The 26,833-nt window shown below is 39.1% G+C and overlaps 1 protein-coding gene across 1 annotated transcript in view; it reads right to left on the reverse strand.

The window, feature by feature from the left end:
• Window positions 1-26,833, reverse strand: part of DIAPH2 (diaphanous related formin 2) — an 873,453-nt gene that overhangs the window by 506,745 nt on the left and 339,875 nt on the right. Inside the window, exons 19-20 of the mRNA XM_069065282.1 lie at window positions 3,587-3,685; window positions 1,847-1,941 (exon numbers count right to left, since the gene is read on the reverse strand). Coding sequence (XP_068921383.1) covers window positions 1,847-1,941; window positions 3,587-3,685 — 194 coding nt within the window. The remainder of the gene's footprint in view (window positions 1-1,846; window positions 1,942-3,586; window positions 3,686-26,833) is intronic.

Consider the following 26,833-nt stretch of genomic DNA (forward strand, 5'->3'; position numbering starts at 1 on the left):
TTACTCGCCTGGGAATTCCCTCTATCAGTGAAACCCCAGGCCCACCCCTATCTCTATGTACAGATGTCATAATATACTTTTCTTCCAAAGTCTTCAGAGGCCTCATACTGACTCCCAGGTAAAGTTCAATTCCCTATACAAGTTGGTAATGTCCTCACTCTCAGCTACATCCCCTATTACTCTCCTGTATGTTCTCTAATAGTCAATAAGATCAGCCTAATCTCTGCATCCACACTCACATACACTCACGCACACTCAAACGTCCATACCCTCACTCAGGTTCTTTCCTTTAACCCACCCCCTCCACTTCATCTAATCAACTCCTACCTTTTTCTTCATGGAGTGCCTTGTTTTGTAAATCTTTTTTTTTAAGCAATCGGGGTTAAGTAACTTGCTCAAGGTTACATGGCCAGTTATTTCTGGGTGTGGTGCTAAGTATCTGAGCCCAGATTTGATCCCCAGGTCATCTCGACACTGGAGCCAGTGCTCTTACTCTCTGAGCCACCTGACTTCCCCCTTGTTTTATAAATCTTAATGCATTTATCACATGATACTGTGAATTCCCAGAGGCATTTTGTGATCTCCTTAACAGCAAAGAAGCACGACGCTTCTCAAGCTGGCCTTGAGAAGGCCAGAAGAACCCTCTGGGGTTCAGCATAGCGCTCTGTACACAGTGGGTGTCTAATCAGTGTTGGCTGTATTGTATCATAAGACTTCACTGGCCAAAGTAAGCCACGAGGATTCCTTCCCTATGTGAACTTCTAGAGACCTTCTTTATAATAATCATTGAGAAGTCATCACAGTTTAACTCATGTGAGGGACAAAACTGTGTGTTATAATCACTCTATGTTTCCAGTCTGTTTCTTATTTTAGGGACACTTCATCCTGGCCCATGTGCTTCCTAGGAAAGAAGCAGCCACTGTACTAAGAGAGATTAAACAAAGCCACCTTCTCACCATTGTGACTCTGTGGAGGAAACACTGAGAACCAAGCTTGGGAAGATTCTGACTTTCCCACTGGCACCTTCAGCCAGAGGCAAATGGAAAGGGCAAGCAGGTTTTAATTAGGAGATTTAGTGTAAGTATAATCATGGCCCAAGTCTGGGACAGAAGAATGGAAGGATGCTGCAAAAGGGGAAAGAATGAGAGCCCCCAGGGAAGGAGTGTCCATACCAATGCAAGGAGAGCTCAAAGTTAAGTATTTAAAATGATACAGTATGAAATGACTGAAATCCAGGTAGTATACACAAAGATTGCTTAGAGCACACAGAAATGGCAGGGATCACTTTTCTGCTATATTGAATTCACAAAAGAATGTATCGAAGTATAATTGTGGTATAAGTGTACAGCACACACACACACACACACACACACCACAGTACAAGCTCATCAAAAACTTGCTCTGTAGGATCCATGCACAGAAATCTAATAAGTCACGATGCAATTCCTTACTCCTGAGCAATGAGTAGGAATGGCAGGGCTCCCAAGAGAATCTCAGGGTCACACTAAAGTGGCAAGTTCAACAAAGTGACTGCATGATATCACAACATACTGTCTCCAAATGAACAAACCAAGAGGGGAAAGGGGGTGGGGAGAGGAAGAGGAGAATAGGCCATAACAAAGGTTTCCTTCCACCTGTGAAAAAACTCTCGCTGTCATTTCTTCCAGAAATAACAAATACAGATAAATATCCATAATTATAAGAAATGCTTCTAGATATTCCCAAACTTAGTATTAATTGAATATATGATGTTCGATATCTATACCTTTTCCCTCAACAAGGTAACAAACAATAACCTAGAAAAAGTTGCCCTGAAATGAATTAAACAATAAACAGTTTAACTTACATGAATTAAGGACTCACTCAACATATCTTCATTCACCTCCAGAATGATGTTTTTTATATCTTCATAAGACATGCGATAAGAACCCAGAAAGATAGCTAAAATAAAAGAAAGTTAATAAAAATTAATCTCAATATTAAAAGCTAAACCTTCCAATGCATATTTCCTTTTTTGTTTTCACAGTCATCATGAGAAATAACCACCTCTAATCATGATATCCATAATTGTTATTAAAAGCTATTACTAGCCAATGTGCTATCTTAGCAGCCCAAGATAAATGCTGTGGTCTAGAGCCCCAGCTTTGCAGGTGATGAATATTTACCACAAAGGAAGACAAAGTGAGAAGGCCTCAGTTTCTGCAGTGTCTCCTAAAGGTCAAAAACATCCCCAGCTGATTGAGACATAATGGCCCACTTACTTTTGTTCTCAGGCATGAGATCAAAGTAACCTAGTAAGTAGCCATATCATTAAGAAGCTACAATTCTTCTTCTTCAAAAAATTCAAGGCAACTGAATAGAGGATTCTGGGTGCATCCCTGCTGGGGCTCCTCAGGAGGGCTCTTAATACTTTCTATGTGGAGTCACCATTTCCTCTGGAATGTATTTATTTAACTGGAAACATATCATTATGTCTTACTACAACCATTTGGAAATCATAGGCACAAGAGGGCCCCAGTTTGTCAGAATGCATTTTTAAGCTATGCCCGTTCACCTCAGTCTTCCACTGAACATGAATTTATGCCAAAAGTTTTCAGTCTTCCTTAGAGTCTAGCACAGCACTAGTCAAGTAAGTGATTTCACTTTCTGGGAAAATCAAAAAGGGCTCTCCATCTTCAAGGTAATCAAAGGTAAAGTCTGCTTTCAAAGGCCAATTAGAAGCATCATCATTAGAAGTATTAATGAGAAAACTCCTAAACTCCTACATAGCATGCTGAATAGTGATACATGAAAGCATGCCTCAAAAATGGTGTGGGCCCAGTCACAATAACTCCAGTGCAGTCAATGGAAGAATACAAGTGAATCCTCCCATACTAGAACTCATCTTCCTTGTGTGATAATCCTCAGTGAAAGTGACCTCGATATTGTATTGCAGTCGTTATGAATAAAAACTCTGATACAAAAGCAAACTGACCCATCCAGCTACTTCAACAAAATGTACTGCACTGAGCATATTTTGGCCCCAAATTGAAAATTATTCCATATTAAAGAATTTGATGTGTGCATCAATAAAGACAGCATCAATTACATATTTGTTTTTGCAGATTGTGGATTGGCTGGTTACAGGTTTCAAAGATTAGCTTACATTTTGAATTTTGAACACAGAGTCCTTTGTATGCATAGAAAAGACAGAAGGTTTGACATCTTTATGCAAAAAGTGGATCTATTCAATGGGATCACCTATATATGTCTTAGAAAGACAGAAGAAGATAGAAGGCAAGACAGCATATCTAAGACAAATATTGCATAGTGATGGAAAGGAACCTTTCAGAATCATTTAATGTGTAAGAATTTGATCACAAATAAGCTATGATTGCAGCTGATTTTTAATGACCTTAAATAAAGAAAACACCTTCTCCAGGGAAAACTATGAACTGAAATTAGCTGGAAGACAAAGATATTCAAGAAAACAAGCAAAACATAAGATTGAGCTGATAATTTCAAGTTTAAAGAAGTTAATGAGTTCAGTTTTCTTTATTTAGTAAAAACGGGACAGGAGAAAGGGGACCCAAAATTATTTACATACACAGATTCCGAGCACTTTTTCCATTCAAAATTCTCAGTTCTTTAATTTTCTTCTTGGGAGCAACCTTCTTTTCTTCTGGGACGTCGACGTTCTTTTTAACTGAAAAAAAAAATTGAAAATACACAATGGCAACATTAGAGTAAGCCATATTAACTACATTAAAAAATTCATTCTGGAATCAATAGATGTATTTATTTCATTAGTTCAAGGAGGAGGAGAAACAGAAAAATATAGACCTGTTTAGAGGTTTCAGTGCAAATTAAAAATGAGCTTTTAAGCAAAACAGATAAGTGAAAGACAACCAAAATCAGTTGTTGCTTCTTACCTAACATGTAGCATTAATTATCTCTACCATTACCAACAATACCACCATAATTAATATACAGTAACATCAGACTAATTTGGTTGGACAAGATGGCCAGTGCATACTTAAAAAAAATAATTCCATTTATTTATGTAGTTACTTTTAGTTGACAACATTCAGTTCCACAAGCTTTTGACTTCCAAATTTTCTTCTCCTCCCTCTCCTCCACCCTTCCTCCTATGGCAAGATGCAATCCAATATAGGTTTCTGGTGTTTTTTTTTAAATGAGTGATGTTTATAGTTCTTTTGCTTTTTTTCCGATGAGGGTAAGACTAGGCAATTGGGGTTAAGTGACTTGCCCAAGGTGACACGGCAAGTGTTAAGTGTCTGAGGCCAAATTTGAACTCAGGTCCTCCTGACTCCAGGGCCTGTGCTCTATTAACTATCCATAGGTTCTACAATTATCTTCACATTAAACAGTCAAGTTGTAAAGAAGGATTATAACCAATGGAATGAACAAAACAAAACACAAAAGAAACAGAGCTTGCTTCAGTCTGCATTCAGCCTCCATAAAACTTTTTCTGTATGTGGATAGCCTTTTCTATCATTAGTCATTTGGAATTGTCTTCTAACCTGTGTATACTTCTTTTAAAACATCCTCTAATCTATATGGTTGATTCATCCAATACTATGATATAGAAGCAGAAACAACATTAACTGCTAAGAATCTGCTACTTCAATCCTGGGCCTACTAGCAACACTGGGAAGATTTATTCCTCATGAGCACATTACTGGCATCACTGCGCATATGCATAAGGTACTTGAAAAATCCACTCTCTGTGTCTCCCGCTAGTAAGGAGGGAATTGGGGTCAAGGAGACCTGGGTTCCAAATCTACCTTTAACATGTAATAACTGGATGATGAAAGGCAAACCAATGGAGCACCCTGAGTTTCCATTTTCTCATGTGTAAACCAAGGACAACACTTGTCCTACCCAAATCAGAAGTTGTCTGGAGGCTCAAATGAGACAATCTATGTAAAACACTTAAAGAACTACATAAAAAGTCACTTGGTATTGTAATTGTTATTTGTCAGAAGAAGCAGAAAGCTTGGTCTGAGCCCCAGTGGGGCTCACCTGAACCAAGCCAAGTTTGAGGCCAAGCTCCAGCTTCCTCTACCTGCTACAGAGTAAGAATAGGGCCCCTGACTGAAAGGTCACATCACAGAACCAAGAGACCAAGAGTTTGCAACAAGAAGCCAAACAGAAGAATATTCATTTCAAGGTGTAAATGCCTTTGAATATGAACTTGAAAATGTAGGATACATGGAACTCAATTGCAATATTGTATTTGAACAGAAATATTTTGGTAGTGCAAGAAAAAAAGGCCTCACACAGAACAATGCCTCACCAGCTTTGGAGAAGCCAATGTACTTTTTTTAAAGGGGAAGGGGAAATCAGATTTATTCTCTTTCATTGTAAAGAATACTGCAGAAGGACACTACTTCTCCCAATGAATTCCCCCAGCTGAACAACCACTCCTTAGTCTCCATCACAAAGGTGCCAAAATGTCTTCCTCAAGTACAGATCTGACTATATTGCCCCCCTACTCAATAAACTGCCATGGTTCCCAAACATGTCCAGGGTCTATAAAGTCCTCAGTTTTGCCTCAAACTCACCCTGACCTTCTTTGTCTTCTTATGCTTTCCCCTCCATATACTCTAGGATCCAGCTACACAGACCTACTTGCAGTTCCTCAGATATAATGCTTCATCTCCCATCTCCATGCCTTTGCATAAGCTGTGCCCCATGCCAAAAATGCTCTCCTTCACCTCTGTGTTTTAGTTTCCCTGTTTTGTTTCAAGAGTCAGCTCAAATCCCACCTTCTGCAAGTGATTTTTCCTGATCACTCAGTTTCCCTTAGTGCCTTCTCTCCCTGCACACTCTTCTGCCTGAGATGACCTTGAATATATCTTCTATTTATCTAGGTATTGACATGTCTCCCCAATTAAAATGTTTGATTTGGGTTGAAGGAATGAAAACTTAGCTCAAATTTTTGAAATTACAACTGAGAATGAGAAGTCAATAAGTGAGATCCAGTGTTGCAAACAACTAAACAGGTGATTGAAGCTACTGACCTTTTACAATAGCCAAAAAATATTCGATGCAATACTCAAACTAGTGGCTACTCTTTTCTGAAATAGTATTTGTTATTTGAAAATGCTTTCCTGGGAAATCACCACCTCACACTTTAGAGACTTTCTCATGATTAGCACTGAGACATCACACTTTTCCCTATAGTCATAAAACTGTGATATGTTAAAAATTACGAGGTTCCACAGTGACTACAGACTTCTACAATCAGAGTTGTTTATCCTTTCACATTTCCCCAATGCAAACAAAACCAATTTTAGACTCCTACCAATTTGGATATTATGTGAAATATCTGGTGGAAATGACCTGGTTTGTTTTTGTTTTTGTTTTTTACTGTCCAAACATGACAAGAGAATCCTCGTTGACATAACCAGAATACACCTACTCTAAATGATAAGTATTATATTCCGAGGTTATATTTCCTCATGCAAATGCAATATAGGGTTTTAAGTCAACATATTATGCGAATTTGAATATTTAAATCAGTACTGTTAAAGGACAATGACAACCATGATCACAGTAGTGGTAAATACTTTTTATGGACAGTAACTATTATGCTAATAAGAAAGTCATCCTAATGGCTACATCCAATGGATTTTTCCACTCATTCTCTTGGGTGTCCACTCAGCCTAACAAATGATGCACCCACTGCTTCTTAAGAGGGTCTGATTCTTTAGCTTCCAAGACACTATTCTCCAAGGTCTCTTTTAGTGTTTTTAAAATACCAATCTAGGGTTTATGTCAAATATTACAATCTTGCCTAGCTATCTTTATCTCAAATTCCAAGACAGAATGTTCACTATCCAAGGTTCCCATCATTTCTAGTTCAGTAACCTGAATCTAGTGAACAGAACAAAAACATTGAGTGCAAGCAGAAAAGAACACATAGACTTCATTTCTTTTTTCCTCCTCCTGCACCCCTTTCTCTATCTTCCACCAGATCTGTGATTTCACTGGTGTTGAAAACTCCCACTAAGCCAACTCCATCTACAATGGATATCTGGAGCTTAAAGTCTTTTTTTTTTGCTTTTTGGAGGGGGGAAAGCAGGGTACTTGGGGTTATGTGACTTGCCCAAGTTCACACACCTAGTGTTAAGTATCTGAGGCCACCACCAGGGCTGGTGTTCTATTCTATATATATCTAGGTGTGCCACCTAGCCACCCCTAGCTTAAAGTCTTAAGAGTTGTCTGGTCACTAAGAGGTTCAGTGACATGGTCATTGTCACAGAACTAAAATACATTCAAAGTAGGATAATGTTGCAGGTATTGTAACTCCTACACTCTGTGTCCCAACATACACTGCTCCTAAGGCTTGATATACAGGAAAGCTTCATAACTGGGAAAGGTATACAAAACTACAATGGGCAGCCTCCAAGAGTCGGTTCCCCCCTCCATTAGGATTCTATAAGGACAGACTAAAAGGCAATTTGGTGAGTAGATAATAGAGGGATTCTTGAGGACGAAATAGGTCCCTTCCAACTCTTAGATTCTGTCATTTTAGGATCTAAGTTTGCCTTTTGAAAAGTCACTGAGTCTCACAAAGCATTTCAGGTCATTAGAATAAACCAGTAGTTCTCAAACTTTTGGTTCTGAGGACCTCTTTCTAAAGTCTTAAAAAATATTAAAGGCCTCAAAAAGCTTTCATCATCATTTATTATGTTGGAAATCAAAACATCTCAGTATTATTATGAAAACAGTTTTGAGTACGAGGAAAGAACGTAAGAAAAAGCAAAAAAAAAAAAGACTCAAGGCAAACAGATTTGAGCGCAAGCCCCCATGGGTCCCTGCGCCACACTTTGCAAACCTCGGGTTTAGGTTATCATGAGGTCCCTTCCAAAACTAAATGAGAGGATCTTACAATCAAATGTGCATAGCCCATTAAGTTAGTCCATTACATTAAAATTTCATTGATGAAATCAATTGGTATACTGAAAATCCATACTATTATGACTTAATTTGATGTTCTATTCTTTTCAATATTTTTTTGTCAGCTATTCAGACAACAAGTCAGGAACTATGCCATATTATGGGGACTCAATCAAAAGCCAAAACAATCCCTGCCCCCAGAGGATCTCATTCTAATGGGGGAGACAGCAAGTTAAAAATTTGGTATATTATGGTAGCAAGCTGATTGGAGGAAATCTCAGAAGTAAAGGCACTAGCAGCTGGGGAGACAATTAGTATTATTCATGAATACAGCTTGCAAAGTAATTTAAAATACTGATTATTTGTCAACAATATGCAACTGAATTCTGATATTTTTCACAGTATAGTTTGGATTTACAAAACATACCCACTTAGAGGATTCTTTTTACATTATGAGAAAAAGTCATTAAAAAGCTGAGAGCCTAGCATACCTGTGAAATATCAATTATCTATAGACATAGAAGTATGTATGTGTATACACATACACGCACCCATATTCATCCCCTATTCACATGTCTTCATGACATAATGCATGCCTGTTAAAGAGAAAAGGCCACCGCTTTTCTTTCATGTACTCAAAATAGTGATAGAACCACCACAATTTTTAGGAAGTTTCCCTATAATCCTAAATTTGCCTCTTAGCAACTCTAATGCATTGCTTCCAATTTTGCCCTCAGGGTCTGAGAAGGACAAGTCTAATCCTCTTTCCACATCAAGGCCCTTCGAATACCTGAAAATGTCTATCATCCCCCACCCCCCATAAAGACAGGTCCAAAATATATAACCAGGGTAGGCAGAGAAATTGTGCCAGAATGAAATGCACAGTTCCTGTAATGATGCAGTCGGAGGAGGATTTTCTCCCATCCATCGGTATGTGTCATTACCTTTGTACTTTGGCACTCAAGAGATCCTGTAACCCAAGAGAGAGCAGAGAGCTCGAGCTCTGAGACCATGCACAAATCCTCCCATTGCTAAAGGAGACTTGGTCAGATAGCCTCGGTATAAATGGCAAGGACCAGGTAGAGTCAAAGATCAGTACAGAATACCAAACAAGATCAGCAAAGCTGGGAAGCAACGCAGGTTTTCTTTTCAATTGTTTTTGAGTTTATTTTGTGAAGAGTAACATATTTGTTTACCAAAGCTTGTAAAGAAAAGGCTGATGCATTATGCAGGCAGAAATTGTTTTTCCCTTGAACCAGCCACGGTATGTGCTGCCACAGCTGGGCAATTTGGACTTTCCCTATTGCCTCCAGCTGTGCGCTAACTAAAGGCAGCCTCCAGAAAGGTAGATTCATAGTGACAATCACGTGGTGCCTTAAGTGATCGAGATGACATTACCACAAGTGTTCCTGAAGTTTACAACATATTCAAACAAGACTAACGCTCCTAATGGCAGGAATCACACACAAATACCTTATAATGAGTCCCTAATTAAGGAACAAACCTTACTGGTTGGAGTTTATAAAAGCACGCCCCAAACCCGGGAGCACATGTTATTCTGAAATTAACATCTGCATGACTAATAGACTTGTACACCTGTTCATTAAGCCAATTACTAAAGACAGTGAAATGTCACCAGAATCCTGGATTTAACAACGCACTTAATGTTTTATATTTTCGGAGGGAGCTCAACAGCACAGGTGGCAGCATGCAAAGGTCAAAGATTATCATCTTCAAAGTTCAAGGGGCTTACTTGTTTGTGTCTTCCTTTAAAGAGAACAAGAAAGAAAGACAAAACTGAAGCAGCTACTTCGAAACATGAAAATGGGACCTCCTGCCTGTCTCACAGGGCGTACTACCTGCCTGCTCAATGAAAGTTACTGGTCCTTCCTGGTAAGCTTTTAATAACTTCTTGTTTTGGGCCTTCTGCATTCAACATTAAATTTCCTTCCCAGAAGATAGATTTTCAAATTTATTGGAGGATGTGGACCTAAATGATATAAAAAGAACGGGAAACTCTAAGATGACATGTCTATCTTTGAAGGAAATGCCTCTAAAGACTATCCATGAGATCGCAACTCCACTGGAATGTCTTGATATTTGCCAGCATGCATATGGTTTTCTTGGATTGAGATGAAGGTAGTGGACTTACCACACACAGTAAGAGAACAGAATTCCATGAACCTTCAGCATTCTGGGTCTGAATTTCACAACCCAAAAAACCCCGAAGGCTACAAACCCTTACATTAAGATTATGAATGAGGCAAATGCACTGGAACCTAAGCACAGATTCCTACCACCAACCTAATACAATATGTTTGGCTTCAATTTCCTGAAGATCTTCCTTCGATTTCTCACCTCCATGCCGTTTGCCCTGTGCTGTGTTTTCTCTTCAACTGCCACCAATTACATACATAAGGCACCTGAGGCAACAGTCCTTTCACTGAGCAAGAGGGGACAGTAAACAAAGCAACAGATAACCAGAGTTCCAGAAGGGAACTCAACAGGTACCTCATGAAGGTCTATTACTAAAGCATCCAAGACAGATGGTTCAGAGGAGGAAGATGCCAATGGTGCCCCGTGAAACACTAACCCAGTCTTTAATCACCCTTGCAGTCAGAGTCTTTTCTGATGCCTAAGCAAACTGTCCTTTTTGGCATTTCCTCCTCATCCTTGGGAGATAAGACCAACTGTTTACCATGTCTCTTTCTACAGCAAAAGAAGGGAAATAGTCCATTCCATTAAGAAGAAATCTGGGCATCAAATAAAACTAAGAAGCATCTGATGTCTAAGATATCAGAACACAGGGAACCAAGACAGACATGTGACACCAAAAGACATTCTCCAAAGGATAAGTGATCAAAGAATATGACCTAACAGTTCTTAAAATAAGAATGATAAACTAGTCATAGCCATGTGAAAGACTGCAACATCACTAATAATAAAAGGCAATTAAAAAAATCCCAAACTTGATTCTTCATAACACACCAAGCAAATTGAGTAAATCATGAATTTTAGAGGGGCTACAGAAAGACAGATACATTCATATGCTGCTAGGGGATTCAGGGGACTTCTGCATACAACCACCCACAGTCAAAAAGAAGAGCAGGACAACAACACAAACAATGGGGATGGAAAGGAGGAGAGAGTTAGGTGCTATTATTATCCTCATTTTACAGATGAAGAAACCAAGGCATCCAGAAGTGAAGTGACTTGCCCAGGTTCATACAGCTAGTTAAAGTGTCTGGTCTTCCTGACTCTGGCTCTGCACTCTATATGCTATAGTAGTTAGGTACCTCTGGCAACAACAATCAAAAGTGATGGCAGGTAATTAAATGAGCAAGCTTGGCACTGAACAAGGGCCATGGTAATGCCCTTCTTCATTCTATGCAGAGGTGAGGATGACTACAAAGGTGGAACACAACATATTGGTGGATTTTACTGATGTATTGGTAAGTTTCACCGAACCATTCCCCCCCTTTATAATAAGGATGGATCTCTATAAGATGGAGGGCTATATTGGGAAATGATATAAGAATAAGAGATCAAGGGGCGGCCAGGTGGCTTAGCAAGTAAGAGCACTGGCCCCAGAGTCCGGATGACCTGGGATCAAATCCAGGCTCAGACACTTAGCACCCACCCAGAAACACCTGGCCGTGTAACCTTGAGCAAGTTACTTAACCCCAATTGCTTAAAAAAAGAATAAGAGATCAATAAAACATGTTTAGAAATTAAATCATTTATCAGTAATCTTGGAGAGAACCATTATCAACTGGGTCATAAGAGTGGAAGGCAGGCTATAAGAGGTTGAGAAATGAGACAAAAGGAAGCATCAGCAATGAATGAAAGCAACTTCTGTTTTGATAATGGGTGGGGGAGTTGTGGGGGCTTGAGAGAGACAGAGGAAGAGAGAGAATTGAGAATATTACATTATGGCGGCAATATACAGGAGACAGAGAGAGATGAGATCAAGGGTACACAGAGCAGAGTTGGCCCAGGCAAGGAGAAGAGCCATTTTGTTTTTATCATAAACTAGAATATAGAGGGAAAAGGAGAATATGTTCAAATGTTTTGATATGTAGAGTAGGGGATAAGTAATCAATCAACCAGAATTCATCACCTACTTTGTGCAAGGTACTATGGCAAGTACTGACACAACAAGACAAAAATGAGTCTTGCTTCTGAAAAGCTTATATCCCTTCGTTCTTATTATATCGTTGTACAGATGAATGAATTTATACAAAATATATACATTATCGATACAAGTTTAACTATCTAGATAAAGATAATCAGGAGGGAAGCTAGGGGTCAGGAAAGGTATAAAAGAGAATTGAACCATCCTGAAGGGTAGAAGAGATGCTACACAGCTGAGGTAAGGAGTGGGAGCAGCTAAATCATGAAGGGCAGTTGAGGACCAAGGCATAGAGATACAAGATATGAAGAGAAACAAGAAGGCCAGTTTAGTTGGACTGCAGAGTATGGGAAGGGGAGACTGAGGTTTACTGAGTAGGCGCTTGACATCATTCACTTTCAGTAGCCTCTCTTTTCTCGGTTAAGGATGAGTCCAGGTTCCCAGCTGAAAGGGTTGGGGGAGAGGAAGGCCTGGAGGAGAAAAGGGTTAGACTAAGTCTGCTTTTCTGTCACCCTGCCCTGAACACTGCAGAGCTTAAAGGGACAAAGGATAATTTTCAGTTTTTCCATCTTTCCTGAGTCCCTGTGGTTAAATAATTCATCACCTAATAGTCCAGTTGTAATGACCTTCTCTCAGTTAGCTGGGCTGGTCCTTGGAAAGTAAAGTCTGCCATGAAGATCACATTCTCAGTACTAGAGAAGAGATTTTTAAAATTAATTTTAAATGATGTAACAGAGCACATGTTTAATCATTTAAATGAGATTAAGTGGGTATTTTCCATCATGTATGGATGTGTTTCCTTTGCTGTTTTTTAAGATAAAAAGAGAATTAGCAAAGCTCTTACACTAGTTATAATGGTATGTGTTACATAGAGATAAAGTTTACAGCAGAACCCTGAATTCCAGAGCAATGCCACGCGAAATGTAGGATTTTCTTGGAATCAGCTTCTCAAAGAAATGCTGTTGTCATTAAATGTGTAGAATTAACATGAAAACAGTGAGTTGTGGGCAGGAAGATAAAGAACAGTGCTGGCCTGACTTTGGAAGGTTTTGGAACTCAGCTACATAGGGAAAGATGATTAGAGAAGTGATGTCAAGACTTGGGCCTGCAAGAGGCAGAAGAAGAAAAGGAGAAGTTGATGTCAGTTTTCTGAGCATGATTCAAGCAGAGATCTACCTTCTTACAACTTTCAATACAGCCAAACTATTTTAGAAACCCCTTGAGAGGTTCAAACTGGGATTTCAGGAAGGAATTAGAAGAGAATTGCTATAAGAGAAAAAAATCTGGATCCTCCAACTAGAGAGCACTTAACCTCATATTCTGTGTCTACAAAGATTCAGGTCAATCAGATTTTTTTTTAAATTTTTTTTTTAATTTTCTCAGTCTTTCTCTTTCTTGACCTCTTTACAGCTTTGAAACAAATGATTATGAACTTGAAAAACATAAATAAATGTGAATATTTCCATATACAAAATATAGAAAAAAATGGATTATATGAGATTATGAATCTCTGATATATATTGTTTACTTTTCTTTTCTTTTTTCTCTCTCTTTATTTTTTAGTTTACATCATTCATTTCCACAAGATTTCGAGTTACAAAATTTCTCCCCAATTTTCCCTACTCACCACCCCAAAACAGCGTTCATGCTGAATATCCCCTCCCCCAATCTGCTCTCTCCCATATCTTCCCCCATTCCCCCTTTGACTTTCCGGTAGGGCATGGTGGATCTCTATGGCCCAGTGCCTGTATATCTCATTTCCTAGTTACATGTAAAATATTAATAATATATATATATATTTTTTTTTTAAACATTTGATTTTAAAACTTTGGATTCCAGATTCTTACCCTTCCTCCCTTGTCACCCACCCTTACTGGGAAGATAAGCAGTTCAGTATAGGATGTACATGTGTGGCTAATGCAAAACATTTCATAGTGGATATTTTGTGGAAGACTGACAACATTTCCCTCTATCCTATCCCACCCCCAACTTGATCTATTCTCTACCTTAATCCTTTCCCTTTTCAAAAGTGGGTGCTTCCAACTTCCCTCCCCCCTAGCCTGGCCTCCCTTTCATTATCCCCCCTCTCTTCCCTTTCCCCTCTACTCTCCTGAAGGGTGAGAGACCCTATTTAGTGTGTATTTAATTCCTCCCTAAGCCAAATTCAATGAGAATAAGGTTGACTCATTCCCTTTTGCCTTCCTGCTCTTCCCTTCAGTTGTAATCATTTTCCCTTGCCTCTTTTTATGAGATAGTTTACTCCATTCTGTCTCTCCTCATCTCCTCTCATTATATTCCTCTCTCACCTCTTAATTTCACCTTTTAAGTATCATCCCTTCCTATTCAATTGGCCCTGTGCCCTCTGTCTATGTATACCTGTAGACATATATATATATACATACTCACATATTTATTCATATACACATATACCCTACTATATATATATGTATACACATACACACATATACATATATATGTACACATACACATACATATACATTTCTATTCCCTTCAATTATTCTCATACTGAGAAAAGTTTCATAACTTACAATTATCATTTTCCATGTAGGAATATTAGTAGTTCAACTCTGATAAGTTCCTTATGATATCTTTTCCCTGTTTACCTTCTCAAGCCTCTCTTGCTTATTGTATCTGAATGTCAAATTTTCTATTCAGCTGTTTTTTTCACCAAGAATGCTTGAAAGTCCTTTATTCCACTGAATGACCATTTTTTTCTCCTGGAACATGATACTCAGTTTTGCTGGGTAGGTGATTCTTGGTTTTAATCCCAGCTCCTTTGACCTCCAGAATATCATATTCTAAGCCCTTCAATCCCTCAATGTAGAAGCTGCCAGGTCCTGAGTTATACTGATTGTGTTTCCACAACATTAAAATTGTTTCTTCCTGGCTGCTTGTAATATTTTCTCCTTGATCTGGGAACTCCAGAACCTGGCTAAAATATTCCTAGGAGTTTTCTTTTTGGGATCTTTTTCAGGAGATGATAGGTGGACTCTTTCAACCTCTATTTAGCCCTCTGGTTCTAAAACATCAGGGCAATTTTTCCTTGAGAATTTCTTGAAGGATGATTTCTAGGTTCCTTTTTTTTAAGAAGTTGGGGTTTAGTAACTTGCTTAAGGTTACACGGCCAGTTATTTCTGGGTGTGGTGTTAAGTATCTGAGCCTGGATTCGATCCCCAGGTCATCCCAACACTGGGCCTGTGCTCTTACTTGCTGAGCCACCTGGCCACCCCTCTAGGTTGCTTATTTGATCATGGGTTTCAGGTAGTCTAATAATTTTAAAGTTATCTCTTCTGGATCTATTTTCCAGGTCAGTGGTTTTTCCAATGAGATTATTTCACACTGCTTTCTATTTTTTCATTTGTTTGGATCTGTTTAATAGTATCTTCATTTCTCATCAAGTCACTAGCTTCCATGTGCTCCAATCTAATTCTGAAGGAATGATTCTTTTCAGCGAGCTTTTGAGATTCTTTTTCCATCTGGAAAATTTGGCTTTTTAAGGCATTCTTCACCTCATTGCCTTTTTGAGCCTCTTTTGCCATTTGAGTTAGTCTATTATTTAAGGTATTATTTTCTTCATTCAAGTATTTTACTCTCTTTTCATGATTTTCTTGCATAATTCTCTTTTCTCTTCCCAATTTTTCCTCCTCTTCTCTTATTTTATTTTCAAAATCCTTTTTAAGCTCCTTTATGGCCCGTAACAGCTAGTATTTTTCTTGGAAGCTTTTGGTGAAGGAGATCTGACTTCGCTGTCTTCCTCCTGTTCCATGCTTTGATACATTTTGTCCCCAAAATAGGAGTGTAAAGTTGGGTCATTCTGCTTGCTTTCCTTCCTTTGCCTTCTCATATTGCCACTCAATTACTTGACTTTTGGGCTTTTTGCCACAGTAGAACTCTGCTACCAGAAACGGGAGCTTTATCCCAAATGCTGGGGTTTTTGCAGCTGCCGAAGTTATTAGTTGGTTGCCCTCTCTGAAGCCTCCACATGCTCTGGCAACCTGGTCATGCAACCTCCACCCTAGACAGCAATCCAGATCCAAGCTGGTTAAAGCAAGAGCAATTGCCCCTCAGATTTGTGGCTTGGTCCCACTACAATCTGTAGGCCAGCAACTGAAACTGCCATGTACACGGCTGCAATGCTTCAGCTGCTTCTCTCCCTGGGGGCAAAGGCCAGATCACACTCTGAATTCCCAGGTCCAAAATTCCACACTGTACTGACCGCACTCTTTGTCCTTCGCATCTATGGGTTTATAATTCTGGAAACCATCACAGGTGCTGGTGATCTGAACCCCCTCCAGCCAGGGGCTGGTCAGGCCGCCCTGGGAGTAAGACCTCCGGCTTGAATGGGGATGGGGTCAGCTCCCAGAGTACTGCACTGGCCGCTTGCTGCCAGTCTGCCAGGCTTCCCTCAGTGGGAAGTTAGCTTCTCTGTGTCATTTTTTGGGTTCTGTAGCTCCAAAGTTTGTCTAGAGTCATTTTTTACATGAATTGGGGAAGGTGGGAGCCGGAGCTGCGAGGAAGTCCTGTTTCTACTCTGACATCTTGACTCTGCCCCGAAGCAAGGTCAACCAGATTCTTGCAGAAAACTGTGATGCCTTTGAGTCACCAAGTGGTAAGGAGGCTGAAGATAGGAGATTATTGAGATAAAGGAACAATGGTGTTACTGCGGCTCCACTGGCAGAGTTAGGAAAAAAAAAAAAAAACTTGAACAAGGAAGAGACAAAGAGTAAGCCTGGAAGGAACAAGAACAAAAGGATGAAAGAAGGATGAAGATGGAAAAGCTTCTGAGTGGAAACTCTGTCCTTAAACTTACTGGCCTATTACAGCCTCAAACTACCTTCAAAGTAAAGCAAAGGTGGGATAATGATGTCTTTAAGAATTGTGCTAAAGGCACAGGTAAGCTGAAAAGGAAAACAAGATTTATAAATGATATCCTTCCATCAAAATTTCACAAAAAGTTCATGGAAAAAGTATGTCAGCTGGTATAGTTTAACATACTTAATTATTAAAAGGCTCAAGGGAACTCAAAGGGTGATTCTGACTTCAGTTTGGTAGGATTTTATTCCTCTGCTCTTAATGGCTCAGACATTTCCTAACTTTTAAAATTTCAAATACCAGTTTTTTCAGCTACACCTAGAGCTGGGAATTGGTTTAACCTTCTTCCTACAATATTAATTTATCATTTAAGCCAGTTATTTTCTGTGAATATTTACAGTTGTCATTCTGTTTTTTCTTGTAAATGTTGGAGCATGGAGAAATTGTCTTCTCAATAAGGATTTTCAAAAAAAATTTACAGGGAAGCATTATTAATTAGCAAGGCATATGTTTTTTAAAAACAAGAGTGGTACAGCCTAAGAATAATAATTTTATTTTTTTAATATTTTATTTTTCCCCAATTACATGTAAAAACAATTTTTAACATTTGCTTGTTTTTTTTATCCTGAGTTTCAAAATTTATCCCTCCCTACCTCTTCTCTACCCTCCCTAAGATGGCAAGAAATCTGATATAGGTTATAAATGCACAATCATATAAAATGTATATGTATTTCCATATTACTCATTTTGTCGAGAGAGAGAGAGAGAGAGAGAGAGAGAGAGAGAGAGAGAGAGAGAGTGAGAGTGAGTAAATAAAGTAATGGAGGAGAACAGGGAGGGGAAAATATACTTATATACTTTACTCTGTATTCAGACTGCATTATTTCTTTCTCTGGAGATGGATAGCATTTTTCACCATTAAGTCCTTTAGAGTTGTCTTGGATCATTGTATTGCTGAGAATACTTAAGTCATTCACAGTTGATCATCATACAATACTGATGTTATCATGTACAATGTTCTATTAGTTCTTCCCATTTCACCCTGCATCACTTCATGTAAGTATTTCCAGTTTTTTTCTGAAATAATCCTGCTTGTCATTTCTTATAGCACAATAATATTCCATTACAATCACAACTTGTTCAGTCATTCCCCAATTTATGAGCATCCCCTCAATTTCTAATTCTTAGCTACCACAAAAAGAGCTGCTTTAAATACCCATGTGCAAAAAGGTCCTTTTCCCTTTTTTAATCTCTTTGGGATACAAACCTAGCAGTAGTATTGCTGGAGAAAGAAGTATGCATGTTTTTTAGTCCTTTGGGCATAGTTCCAAAGTTCACAAGTCCACTAATCATGCATTAGTGTTTCAATTCAGGATAGTAATTAAAAGAATTCAGGCACACTCTTAATTGAAAGAATTGCCTTAAGCCCTTTTTATAGTGGCAAAAAAACAAGAAACTTAAGGAGATACTCATCAATTGGGGAAGAACTGGACAAAATATGGAATTTAGATGTAATTAAATACTAGTATGTGTTGCTAAGCAATGAATGATGAAAAAGTTGGAGTCAAAGAAACTTGTCAAAATTTATATAATCTGATGCAGAGTAAAGTAAGCACAGCCAGCAATCTATATAATAACATAGTAAAAACAAACAACTTTGAAAGACTTAAGATCTCTAATCAATGAGATGATCAATCATGATTCTAGAGTATTGATGATAAAGTATTCTACTCACCTCTTGAAAGAGAGGTAATGGATGCATGATAAAAGGAAATTTGTTTTTTTTTTTACTTGACCGCATATTTTTAGAAGGGTTTTGTTTTTTTTTTTATATTTTTCATTGGGCAGAGGAGGTGGGAGGAAGAGATAACAAATGCTTATTAATTGAAGGAAAAAAATTAAAGAAAAACAGAATTTCCTTAAATTTTTTAAATATAAAAAAGGAATAGACTTAGACCCAGCAACCCCTGTAACTCCATCCTAGTAGAATGTTTCAGGCCTTCTGTGTCCACCAGAATTCTGGCCTTTGTTTCACTAAATACATTGTTTCTTTGGGGCTGATACAATGCCCCCCCTAACCAAATAAGGTAAGTACTCCTCTCCCCCAAAATGATCTATAGCTCTTCAGGTATGTAAATCCCACCAAGGCACCTAAAATTAATCTGCACTTGGGACACTGACAGGTTTGGTGATTTGCCCATGGTCACACAGCTAATATTTGCCAATGGCAGGATGTGGTCTTAGACATTCCTGACTCTAAGGCCAATCCATTACCACTACTGCCTCTCTCATATTCATAATATATAAAAGACATACCAAAATTATTATAAGTATTATCTAGTCAAAACCAATTAAGTAAAGAGACTCAGATATGTCCAATAGCTTAGCCAAAATAATACAATTAGTAAACTGGGACCTTTCATATTTCAAGCTAGTTGCTTTTCCATGATGCCCACTAACCCTACTGTAACTATAAACATGACCATACTTTGACCTAAGGACCTACTGATTTTAACTTCAGCACAGACTGCAGCTTCAGTCAGAGAGAGAATACTGGACCAGGGAGCCATAAGAGTTCATTCCAACCCAAGTCCTCATATTCAAAATCTCACCAGCCTTTGCCACCATAATGGAATGCCTCTCTACCCAGGACGCAGGCAGGGTACAGGTTCATCACCAAACAGCCATACCCTTCAAAAATCCTCTGACCAGTAATCAAGTACTGCTTGTAATAGGAAACAAACATGTGCCTAATGAATGGACAATTATGAGAAAATAATGCAAAAGACATGAGTATAAGGAATAATAAGGGTAAAGAAACAAGGACAGAAAAAGGGATAGGACAGTCAAATAGTGACATCCAAAGTGGGTGACTATGGAGGCTTAGCCTCCATGGAGTATTCATGGGAAGATTAGGACAAACATCCCAAGTGCAAATCCCAGCACATCGTCAAGATTGGAAATTCCTTTAACCTCTCTATGCTATGGATAAACTAGCTAAACCCTCTTCTGGATCAAAATCTGATAATCCTGTAATCTCTGAAATGCAGAGGAAGTACCAGAGAAGCTACCAAGGAATGGTGACAATTGTACAGGCAACACAGGAAGAACTAGGCAACAAGAAGACCCTAGTCTCCATAATTCATGATGTAGCACTAAAGAAGTATTTATTTAGATATATACAGGAAAGTAAATGTGATCAAAAGAAAGATATTTAAGAGGTCAAGGCTATTGTGTGTGTGTGTGTGTGTGTGTGCTCTATTACTCCCACCAACACATTTCTGTGGCTTCTAATGAGAAGGAGTGAGAGACAGGAGGAAGGGAAGGGAGAGGGAGGGAGGGAGAGATAGACAGAAAGAGAGACAGAGAGAGAGTGCTACTTTACTGAGGAAATAAAGAATTCATTAACTATTTTTTTATTTATAGAACTACAATCTCTCTTGACAATTCTATCACCCTCATAAGAAAAAAATATAAAAGGAACTGTGGGGTGTGGTCCTAGGCACTATCCAGAAAGCACAGTGAACTAAATATACCAGTGTATCAAAGCTCAAAGAGAAAATTCTCACTTAATGCAGCCCCAGTGACAACATTTAATTATGCATCTGCTATAAAAGGGCAAGATTAGTCAGTCGGTATTTACTATGGGCTTACTATGTGCTAGGCACTCTGTTAAGGGTTGGAAATATAAATACAAGCAAAACCAAAAATAATCCCCATCATCAAGGAGCTGAAATTCTAAGTATGGGAAGACAACACATGAAATGGGAAGTAAAAAGGGGGATGGAAGAAGGAGGTACTCAGGAAAGAATATGGGAGTGTAGTCTGGAGAATGAGAGACAGCTGCTATGGGGCATTCTACCAAATGGGGGTCTTAACAATAGTTGACATTTAGAGACCACCCTAAGGTTCACAAAGGGATATACACATAGTATTCCATTTGATGTTCATACTAACCTTAGGAAAAGGGTATTATTATTATTCCCATTTTAACAGATGAGGAAACTGAGGCAGAGAGGTTCAATGGTTTGGCCAGCTTCATATAGCTACTAAGTGTTTTAGGGATGACAAACCACCTTCCCCACAATATGTCATCTGAATATCAAAAGAATACTTAGAGATAGGCAGTGACAGGAGAGAAAACTGTGACTCAACAAAGGGAAAGGGTTTAGACAAGGCCACAAGAGACAGTGAAGAGCACAGCCAAGCCTCACACCCAGGAATGCAGATTCTAAATACCAGGCTGCTTCCATTCTAACACTATATGCTGCTACATAAATGATTTGGGGCCTAGAGTAAAGGAGTGATCAGAATGGTCTTGTTAGAAGCACCAAACTACTGAATTCCAGAGCAACTTCAATAACACAAATATTTGAAGACTCAATGTGGTCCATATCAGAGGCAACTGGTGGAACACAGAATAGAGTGTTGGGCCTGGAGGCAGGAAGACTTGAGTTCAAATTTGACTTCAGATAGCTTCAGATATTGACTAGCAGTGAGAATGAGAAAATCACTTAACTCTGTTTGCCTGCATTTCCTCAAATGCAAAATGGGGATAATAATAGCAACTCCCTCGCAGGATCAAATAGCATTTGTAAAAAATGCTTAGCTCAGTACCTGGCACATAGTAGGCCTTATAGAAATGCTTATTCCTTTCTCCATGATGATTTACTGGAAAAGATCGATAAAATTATTTTTTAAAAAGATTATAATGTTCAGCAGGCTTCGTTGCATCAATATTGAAAAGGAAGTGAGAAAGATGATACAGCATTTACAGAGCTTCTTACTCTTTAATAAAATCACTCGACTGATGGTCAGCAGAGACCAGCCTATCTTCCCTTTATTATCTGATGACATGACAGAAGTAGAAATGAAAAATGAAGGCATCAAAACAAGAATCCTGCATACCAGGCTGGAAGTGCTTTATGAACCAAATGTATATATGGCTCCCACTGCACATAAGATTGTCTAAAACCATTCTTTAAGGTGAACCTACCAACAAGTGGCTCCATTTATCTGAAGCAAACGAGGAAGCCATATTTTGTGATGACGGGTAAGAGAGAAATGAGTGATTTGATGAAGTTAAAAGGTTTTCTGATGTTCATTGTTAGTATTCTGCAATATCAATGGCTTGTCGATACCAATACCTATGGAAGATAAACTGGCTGTAACCCCCAAACTTGTGGAGCTTACTAGGGCTGTGCAAGCCTCCAAGCAGAAGGGCATCACCCTAAGTACAAGCACTACCCTGAGTACAAGCACCACTGCACAGGCATGAGGTGCACCAATCAGACAACACTTGGCCCTCTCATCTCATTGAGTGCACTTGCATTCTCCTTGACAGAAAACAAGCTATGTGCAGAGTGAAAACTTACAGGTCAATTTGAAGTGCCCACCAGAAATTATACACCAAAGCCCCCTAAACCTGCCAGAAGGGTCCCCTACCAGGGTCGCTGGAAACCACCTAATAGGCCACAATAGTGAGGAAACTTTTTACCTGTGTTGACAGAAACATACCCCAGATACAAGTCTGTTCTTGTTTTTGTGGGAATCAAGGCTTTACTAGAAATGGCATTACACCCCCTTGGAACCATACTTTGCTGTTAGTAACATCTAGTTCTATAAAAACATACCTTGCAGAAGACTCGAGGCTATCTTCCCTACTGGGAAGGCAGTCACCAGCTGGTTAATAAACACTACTATAAAATTATAATTGGCTCTGCTGTCATGTCCATTTCAAATTCAATGACAGAAACTTGCTGGTAATGAAGGAGTATGTTAGAAACAGAAACTTAAAGGAACAGGGTGTGTAGTGAAGCTAATGGAACAGGCATAAAAGAGGTACGAGAGACAAGAAGTATTCAATAAAGTCAATGCAATCAACATTTCCTAAATACATACTGTGGATAAAGTATTATGTTAAACAGTGGGGGAGTTACAAAGAACAGGTAAAACACAGTAGCTGCCCTCATGAAGTTTCCAGTATAATAGAGACATAAGATACCAAGATAAACAACTATCATTCATGGCATTACCCAATAAATGCATTGGAAAGCTACAGATGAAAGTACTACTAGTGGTCTGAGAGAGTGCCATTACCAATCAGGGAATATGGGAAAGCTTTTATATAGAAGTGGCATTTGAGTTGGTCTTTGAGAAGGGATAGGAATTTTTAAAAAGGGGAGGGAAGCTATTCCAATCAGATTAAATAGCATGAGTAAAAGCACAGAGAGAGGAGAGTGCCACCAGCCTATTTGAGGATGGGGTGGGGTGGCAGTATAAAAGTAAAAAACTAAGCCAATTTGAAGTATAAAGAGCCTGGGAAAGAACAGTGGTTATTTTGGAGGGCCCTGAATGTTCAGGAAAGGAGACTCAATTTCAACCTATAGACAATAGGACGTCACAGAATTTTTTTGAGAAAAGGAACAACATGGCCAGATGTACAGGAAAGATTTTTCTAGAAATGTTCTGAAGGGAGGACTGAAAGGCTGTATGAAGGTATAGGCTGTAAGGCCTGCAGGTGGTCGTTATGATGGGGCCCTTATTGGTACTCATTAATATATCAATAGACCAGTGTTTGAATGGCAGAGGTAAGACAAGCAATGAGACAAAGAGAATACAAGTTAGAAAGCTATAATAGACAGAACGTGGTAGCTGACTGAATGTGAAAGGTGAGGAGAAGCTCAGCGATAACACCAACACTATGAATATGAGATACTGGGTAAAATGGTGGCCCCAGAACCAAGAAAGAGTGAAATCAGGAACATAGCAAGATTCGAGGAAAAAGCTGAGAATTTGGCTTGTGCATTTTCAGCTTGAAGTACCAGGGAAACATCAGCAGGTCTGCACATATGAAGAAGACAAAGAATAAGTGACATACTAGCCGTGTGACCCTAGACAAGTCATTTAACCTTTGTATGCTTTAGTTTCCTCAACTGCAAAGTGGGGATAATAACATTTAGTTCTCAGGGTCGTTGTGAGCATTTTAAATACACTTCTTATCTTCCCCCCCCACACAAACCCTTCAATAGCCCATCTGGTCTCTCTGCCACAAGTCTCTCCTCTCTCCAGTCCATTTTCCACTCATCTGTCAAACTGATATTCCTAAAGCATGTGTCACTCCCCCCCCCCATTATTTTTATTTATTCATTCATTGTGCAAAATAAAATGAAACTTTCCTAGCAAAAACAAAACAAAACAAACCTCAGAGAATTAGTTAGCTCTTGACTGAAGGAAAAGCAAAATAATAACAAAACCCTCTGTCAAATATTTTAAAAAACCAATGTGCTGACTTTTTTTTAGTACTTCTAAACCCTCAGAGACTTTCTACCTTAGCTACATTTTCATGACTCAAATGAGAACCTTTCAATGCTGAAAATCAATGAAAGTGAACTATGCATCAACACGAAAGAGGAAAACACCATAAAGTTGATCATTTAAAATATAATGAGAAAAATGTATCAAGAGTAGATTTTACTGGGTCCCTCTTTACTTCTTATCAAAAGCTTTCTCTCGTTAGGAATGATCTGAAACTCCACAACTTGCTGTCAAGGTGGGTGTCTCTGGGAGCTTTGAAAAACAAGTTCCAATAGATGTAATAAGTTGCTAGGAAACTAAGCAGCAAGTGCTCAAAATTTAATGATTTTTAAAATTCATCGACTGATAGAATCAGACTATGTTACAAATTAGTATTGCTTCCAGTGAAATATATTTGAAATAGACCTTTTGAAATTATATGTTGTTTCTATTAAATATCACAAAATTGCTTTTAACCTTCCATACCAATTCATCAACGCAGATTCCAATCTAAGGATGGAAAGGAGACACTATAGTCTTGTATCTCCTTCTCAGGCAGACCACTTAATAAACAGTGAGCATTGATGTCTGATTTTCAATCCTTTAATAATGGTAGACAACATCTCTACCCCATTTCCCTATGGCAAAATCCTGTAGCATCAAGTTATTCTACTGGATAAGCAGAGCAAGTATTCAGAATACTGACATTTATATGATGTGTTAGCAAAAGCATTTTGAGGGGGCAGAGTCAAGATGGCGGAGTAAAAGCAGGACCTCCCCACAGCTCCGGCTCCCACCTATCCCAATCCATGTAAAACGGGTACTGTAAACAAACTTTGGAGCTGCAGAACCCACAAAATGTCACAGAGAAGCTAACCTCCCACTGAGGACAGCCCGGCAGGCTGGCAGGAATCGGCCAGCACAATTCTCTGGGAGCCGATGCCAGCCCCAGGCCGAGGCTTTAGCCCCAGGGCAGGCCTGACCAGCTGCCACCTGGAGGGACTCTAGATCAGCAGCAGATGTGGCCATTTCCAGATTTATCAACACACAGATGCGAAGGACAAAGTGAGAGGTCACTGCAGTCTGGACTTTGGGACCCAGTAAGTGGGAGTGTGTGGCTTTTGCCCCAAGGGCAATAAGCTGCTGAGATGCCAGCACAGCCAGCCAGCGCTATGTGGCGGCTTCAGATCCTGGCCTGCAGAGTGTAGGGAGACCAAGTGACCAGTCTGAGGGGTAATCACTCTTGTTTTACCCTGCTTGGATCTGGATTGCAGTCTAGGGTGGAGGTCCTGGGGTGTGTGTCCAGCTTGCCAGAGTGTGTGGAGACCTCAGAGAGGGCACCCAACTAATACCTCCAGCAGCTGAGAAAACCCCAGCGTTTGGGATGAAAGCTCCCCTGTCTGGTAGCAGAGTCCTACTGTGGCAAAAAGCCCAAGGGTCAAATGACTGAGGGGCGACATGACCAGGCAGAGGAAACAAAGCATACAGAAGATTCCAATATTACACTCCTATTTTGGGGACAAAAAGGAGCAAAGCATGGAACAGGAGGAAGACAGTAAAGTCAGAACTCCTGCACCAAAAGCTTCAAAGGAAAATACAAGCTGGTTACAGGCCATAGAGGAGCTTAAGAAGCAGAGAAGAGAAGTGGAGGAAAAATTGGGAAGAGAAATGAGAACAGTGCAAGAAAATTATGAAATGAGAGTCAACAGCCTGACTGAGGAAAATACCACCTTAAAAAAATAGACTAACTCAAATGGAAAAAGAGGCTCAAAAAGGCAATGAGCAGAAGAATGCCTTAAAAAGCCGAATATGCCAGATGGAAAAAGAATCTCAAAAGCTCACGATGAGGAGAATCATTGCTTCAGAATTAGAGTGGAGCAAATAGAGGCTAATGACTTTATGAGAAATCAAGATGCTGTTAAACAGATCCAAAGAAATGAAAGAATAGAAAGCAATGTGAAATACCTCATGGGAAAAAACCACTGACCTGGAAAATAGATCCAGGAGAGATAATTTTAAAATTATTGGACTACCTGAAAGTCATGATCAAAGTAAGAACCTAGAAATCATCCTCCAGGAAGTTATCAAAGACAACTGCCCTGATGTTTTAGAACCAGAAGGCAAAATAGAGGTTGAAAGAATCTACGGATCACCTCCTGAAAAAGATCCCCAAAAGAAAACTCCTACGAATATTATAGCCAGGTTCCGGAATTCCAAGATTAAAGAGAGAATATTACAAGCAGCCAGGAAGACACAATTTGAATATTGTGGAAACACAATCAGGATAACCCAGGATCTGGCAGCTTCTACACTGAGGGATTGAAGGGCTTGGAATATGATATTATGGAGGTCAAAGGAGCTTGGATTAAAACCAAGAGTCACTTACCCAGCAAAACTGAGTATCATGTTTCAGGGGAAAATATGGTCATTCAGTGGAATAGAGGACTTTCAAGCATTCTTGCTGAAAAAACCAGAATTGAATAGAAAATTTGACATTCAGATACAAGAAGTAAGAGATGCATGAGAAGGTAAACAGGGAAAAGAAATCATAAGGAACATTATCAAAGTTGAACTATCAACATTCCTACATGGAAAAACAATAATTGTAACTGATGAAACTTTTCTCAGTAGTTGAAGGGAATAGAAACATATATATATATATAT

This window comes from Petaurus breviceps, unplaced genomic scaffold (genome assembly GCF_028583685.1).
Source record: "Petaurus breviceps papuanus isolate PSGF00001 unplaced genomic scaffold, PetGlider_PUasm1.0 90681, whole genome shotgun sequence".
In the NCBI taxonomy this organism is placed as follows: domain Eukaryota; kingdom Metazoa; phylum Chordata; class Mammalia; order Diprotodontia; family Petauridae; genus Petaurus; species Petaurus breviceps.